This window comes from Lagopus leucura, unplaced genomic scaffold (genome assembly GCF_019238085.1).
Source record: "Lagopus leucura isolate 7727_CA_CO unplaced genomic scaffold, USGS_WTPT01 43139-0_obj-0_obj, whole genome shotgun sequence".
Taxonomy (NCBI): Eukaryota; Metazoa; Chordata; class Aves; order Galliformes; family Phasianidae; genus Lagopus; species Lagopus leucura.
This window is the reverse complement of record NW_024966750.1, coordinates 1-5,653: the sequence shown is the minus strand read 5'-3', so window position 1 is coordinate 5,653 and position 5,653 is coordinate 1. Positions and strand designations below refer to the sequence as shown.

The 5,653-nt window shown below is 47.9% G+C and overlaps 1 protein-coding gene across 1 annotated transcript; it reads left to right on the top strand.

The window, feature by feature from the left end:
- Window positions 1–598: 598 nt before the first annotated feature.
- LOC122192769 (delta-1 crystallin) lies at window positions 599–5,647 on the top strand (the record flags this gene model as incomplete). Its single annotated transcript, XM_042893426.1, has 14 exons — window positions 599–682; window positions 1,000–1,056; window positions 1,319–1,416; window positions 1,766–1,843; window positions 2,154–2,231; window positions 2,376–2,428; window positions 2,708–2,770; window positions 2,984–3,098; window positions 3,675–3,759; window positions 3,939–3,998; window positions 4,170–4,253; window positions 4,499–4,579; window positions 4,807–4,913; window positions 5,423–5,647. Coding segments are annotated over 14 exons (1,194 nt in total), but the record flags the coding sequence as incomplete, so codon positions are not given.
- Window positions 5,648–5,653: the final 6 nt, after the last annotated feature.

Genomic DNA, 5,653 nt, shown 5'->3' with positions numbered 1-5,653 from the left:
TATGGAAACCTGGTGCCTCTGTGAGGTGTGCTCAGCATGACCTGCCCTCCCATCCTCACAGACTGAACATTCCTGAGGAATTGTTTCAGTATAATTAGCAATATTCCTTCTCCAATGGCACTTGGGATCCCTTTGAGTCTGGCTGCCTGAGTTAGTAGAAGGCAATGCACAGTATTGTCTAGGGGTGAAGAAGAGGCAGCCACTAAGCCCTTTTTTTGAAATGTTCATTGTTGTTGCTCACCTACCATGGACAATGGGCAGTCTATACAATGTTTGTCTAGGAAAATCTTTATGGACAATGCTAAAGCAATGACTGCCACTTCGGCTCACTTTCTCACTGTGATGCTTAAGTCCTGCTATAGCCAGGATTGCAGGATCAGCAAGGATCAAAAGATGAATCTCCACCAAGTGCAATGGAGAATATAGGGATAGAGCAAGCAGCCAGCCTTGGCCTGAAAGAACAGGAATGCTGCAGCTCCTGTGAGAATGCTTTCATTTCCAATTGGGTGCAGAAGTTGGTGTTTCCTGGGGACAACTTGCAAGTCCCTCACTCAGGGAAACAGCATGAGCTGACTTGTGTTTCTGTTGACATTTATAGATCTCTGAGGAATCATCTAAGGGAATCCTTGTAATGACCCAAAGTGATGAGGATATCCAGACTGCCATTGAACGCAGACTGAAGGTTTGGGTCCTTTAATTCCTCTTATTCTTCTCCCTCTCTAGCTAGTGTTGCCTGACATTAAGCACACGTGCCTCAGTCCCCAACATGGTGAAATTCCTCAACACCCTGTGATACTGACATACTAGGTGCACAGCCAGCAGTGTCCAGGACTCCTTTTGTGTGGAGAAGAGGCTGTACAAGCCTAGAATCCAAATTTCTCCTTCCCCAGAAGAGAATCCTAGACCTGAACTCCTTGCTGAGTCGGAGGATGTCTGCTCTTGCGAATAATCTCTTGCCCAGAATAGAGACACTGACAGAAGTTATTCTCTTGTTCTCAGGAGCTGATTGGGGATATAGCTGGAAAGCTGCAGACTGGAAGAAGCAGGAATGAACAGGTATATATGGAACTATTTGTTTTTCCCATTTGCTCCTCCCCTCCTCACTTCAGGAAATCTCTGACCAGAGCTGCCTTTGGCTCCCATCCCACAGAAGAAGATATAGTGACATTATAACATCAATATGACCAAGGACACATCTGATACATGAAGATTCATCTTCCCAACATATAGAACAAGGAGGGGGTTATTTTCCAATGACAGTGTCAGGCTACCATATTTGTGACATACTTTTTTTCTGACTGTGGCCCATCTTATCCAGGTTGTGACTGACCTGAAGCTGCTCCTGAAGAGTTCCATCTCTGTCATCTCCACTCACCTGCTGCAGCTCATCAAGACCCTGGTGGAGCGTGCTGCCATGTAAGTCCTTTCCCAGGTCCATGCTCTCATCTTTCTTGGGACAGGAGACTCTAGACTCGCTCTTTGACTGGTAACAATCATGGCAACAGCAAGGTCTTCTGCAGAGGATGTTGCAGTCAGGCACTATGTAAGAGCACAGGAAATAGCCACTTTTTCTCCACAGCCCACGTGAGAGATACATTTCTCTTTCCACATTGTATCCTGGGAATATAGGGAGAGGAATGCAAAGACCATGTACAGCACAACACAGGCTAAAGATATTCTCCTCATTACCTTGCCAGAAAACCCAAGAATGTACCTTCCACTGCTCTCCATACTGACAGCTGTCTTTCTCTTCTTTCACGTGCAGAGAAATTGATGTTATCATGCCTGGCTACACCCACCTGCAGAAAGCTCTGCCCATCAGATGGAGCCAGTTCCTGCTCAGGTAAGCACCTTTCACACTCAGCTCTAGGAAGGGAAGCTTTCTCCATTCTTGGAGCCCTGCACAGATGGAGCCCAGAAGTGCATCATTCTCTGATGGGGCAGCTGGGGGAGACACAGCAGAGCTAACCCTGAAAGCTGCCACAGGAATGCTCCATGTCCAGTGCCTCTTGGCTCTGACCAGCCAGAAATGCAAATGCTGAGCGTGCTGTAGAGGCCAACTCTCAGCATGCCCTATCTTTGGCCAGTATTACCTCTTGGCTCAGGCAAGGTTTCTCAGCTTCATCTGCTTTCTCTCTCATGTCCCCTTCTAGCCACGCTGTTGCACTGACCCGTGATTCTGAGCGCCTGGGAGAAGTGAAGAAAAGGATCACTGTGTTGCCTCTGGGAAGGTAATGTCTACTTTCTGTGTAATGCCTGGGAAACACTTTGTTATCTAATGTCTAGAGGGATACCTTCTCTGCTTAACACAGATCAATTTTGATTGGAGTTTGCAAGATAATATATGTGACTTCTTTTTCCTTCTTCCCTCGCAGTGGTGTCCTGGCAGGCAACCCACTGGAAATTGATAGAGAGCTTCTGCGTAGCGGTAAGTGTCTGCTGTTGAGTAGCATGGGTCTACTTGATGTATCTGGGAGGGAGGGAAGAAAAAACAAGTGGCTTCCCAAGGCATCGTCATGCACTATAATCCTGGACCAAGTCTCAAGGATTCACATGGTTTTTAGCTCCCATGCTGCATAACACTTCAGCATGGATGTGCTGTTGGGACTACTCAAGGACTCAGTCACCTGTAGGCTGGGGCAGTCTGCTGATCTCAAGCCCTGGTCATGATAAACCTGACCTCTTCTGTCTGTCACTTTCCTTACAGAACTGGACATGACTTCCATCACCCTGAACAGCATAGATGCCATCAGTGAGAGAGACTTTGTGGGTAAGTACAACTCCACCATTCCTCCCTCCCCCAAGTTAGAAGCAGACACTGGACACCTTCCCAGTTAACATCATTTAACAAGGAAGCCGAAATCCCACACTGGGAAGTAACCAAACAGAAAACCTTTGTACATTTCTAAGCTCCAATCAGGGCTCCCTGGTTTGTCAAACACAAACACCTTTTTCACTTCCTGCTTTTCTACCTTTTCTGCAGTGGAATTAATCTCTGTTGCCACCCTGCTGATGATCCACCTTAGCAAGCTGGCCGAAGATCTCATCATCTTCAGCACCACTGAATTTGGCTTTGTGACTCTCTCTGATGCCTACAGGTAGGTGCCTGGTCACTGACAGTCCATCCCCAAGGCTCTCCTTGTCCATGATTTCTGTTTTTTGGCAACTCAACCACATCTCCATTCACTGATCACTCCTCCCCAGCTACTGCTGGCAGAAATATGCTGTAAGAGAACAGGCACAGAAAACTTCCTTCTCTGCTGGGAATTCCTGCCAAAACCCTTCCCAGAACAGCCCGGCTTTGCAATACTAACAGACTTCCTGTCTCTCAATGCAGCACAGCCGCTGCCCTGCCTCTCTGAGGGCACAGAAAAACAAGTCCTGCCTGCTCTTGCCTTCTGTGCAGCTGGGCCTTGAAGAGAAGCCTCTGTTTTGTCTCTTCTGGGAGGCAGCACCGGGTGGTAGCTCCAGACAGGACTGCAAAACCAAAGATTTTTCTTTGGGAAACATGAGAAACTCTGTGCACTCACTTCACTGCTTTCCTACACTGAGACAGGAATCCAGTTAAGGGGGGCTACCAATCACTTTTGCAGGGCTGGGCCTGCATGTCTTAGTCTGCATCTGCACAGACTGGGGTCTTGCTCACCATTACACTCCCAACACTTTTCTTCCAGCACTGGGAGCAGCCTGTTGCCTCAGAAGAAGAATCCTGATAGCCTGGAACTGATCCGCAGCAAAGCTGGTCGTGTGTTTGGACGGGTGAGCCTGTTAAAGAAAGAAGAGGGGCAGGGAAACTGCTCATATTGGGGCTGAAGAAGCTTCCTTCTTCATGCCTCTGTGTAAAAATTGAAATTATGCTGGGAGTAGGCTGTGAATCTCTGCTGGGGCAATGTGCTTGTCTTCCTGTAACTAACTGCCATACCTGTTTCTCTCTGCAGTTGGCTGCTATTCTCATGGTTCTGAAAGGAATTCCAAGCACCTTCAGCAAGGATCTGCAGGTAAAGCAGACGTTAGCTTCCACTTCAGTTCTTTGAGGAGACTGTTGTCTCCTGCTCTAGAGAAGTCTCTTGCACTATATTTCTTGCACAAGTACAGCTTGTGTGCAAGATGATAAAACTAGGGCTGCATCAGGTCACCTAACAGCAATTTCCATCCATGCTCTCATGCAGGAGGACAAGGAAGCTGTCCTTGATGTTGTGGACACTCTGACTGCTGTGCTCCAGGTTGCCACCGGAGTGATTTCTACCCTCCAGGTAAGGCTTCAGCTTCTCATTACTGGATGTGGTTGGAGGACATGTTCTGTATGTAAGAGCTCTAGTCTGGTCCTAACATGAAGGCTTGCTCACTCTTACTGCTTGTTAGTGCTCCCACCACAGGCAGCTCAGGTACACTTGAGCAGAATGTCCTTGAGAGCCTGGTCCCTCCTTGATGAAGTCCATTCTTTGAGACCACTAAAGGTTCCCTAAAGAGCAGCTGACAGTAATATCTCTCTCTGCAGATCAACAAGGAGAACATGGAGAAGGCTCTGACCCCTGAGTTGCTGTCTACTGATCTGGCTCTCTACTTGGTTCGTAAAGGAGTAAGTATCAGAGGAAGGCTTGGAGCTCTGACTTCTTTAGATTCAGAACACTGCTCAGTGAGGGCCTGAGATGAGGCCTTCTGTTCTGTCCCCAGGTGATGGTCAGTGTGGGTCAACTACTGCATGTTTAAATTTCATTGTTATAAGGAAAAACAAACCAATAAAAATGAGAGAATATCCATTCTTGACTGAGTCTGCACTGGACTGTCATCTCCTTCTCATTGCAGATGCCATTCAGACAAGCTCATGCTGCTTCTGGGAAGGCCGTCCACCTTGCTGAGACTAAAGGCATTGCTATCAATAAACTCACTCTAGAGGACCTGAAGAGCATCAGGTTTGTATCACTGTTACTTTGCCATAAAACCCCTCAAAAGGCAGGTGTCAGTCTGGCTTAGTACAGGCTTCTTTATGGTGCCCTTCCATGAACATTTCAGTCCTGACTGCACCCCAAAATTGTCATGGCCTAAATATCACCACTACTACTGCCAAACCTGTATCAGTTGAAGGGGCACAATATCACTACCACTGAACAATGCATGGCATGGGCCACAGGTACTGGGAGGGTATGGAGAAATTCATGCCTTGACCTGGAGGCACCAGCACTGTAGAAGAATTTGGCTTCAGACTTCCTTCCTCCCTCTGCCTTTGCAGCTGTGTCTTTGGTATGTCAGGAACTGCTCCTGTCAGGCACTAGAGGTGCAGAAGCAGAGCTTCACGATGCTTTTTCTGTTGGAAAAAGGCTCAGCCTCTACTTCCTTATTTTCTCCACAGGCAATGAGCATGTAAAACCATCAAGCAGTGCCCCTCATTCCCCACTGATACCTCTTCTCTTTGCCTCCCCAGCCCTCTGTTTGCCAGCGATGTCTCCCAGGTCTTCAGCGTTGTCAACAGCGTGGAGCAGTACACTGCTGTGGGCGGCACTGCCAAGAGCAGCGTGACTGCCCAGATCGAGCAGCTGAGGGAGCTGCTGAAGAAGCAGAAGGAGCAAGCTTAGAGTGTGGGGACAAATCCCGTGGCTGCAGCGTTGTGCTTATCACACTAATCCAGAGTTAATAAACACTGTGGTGTATTGTA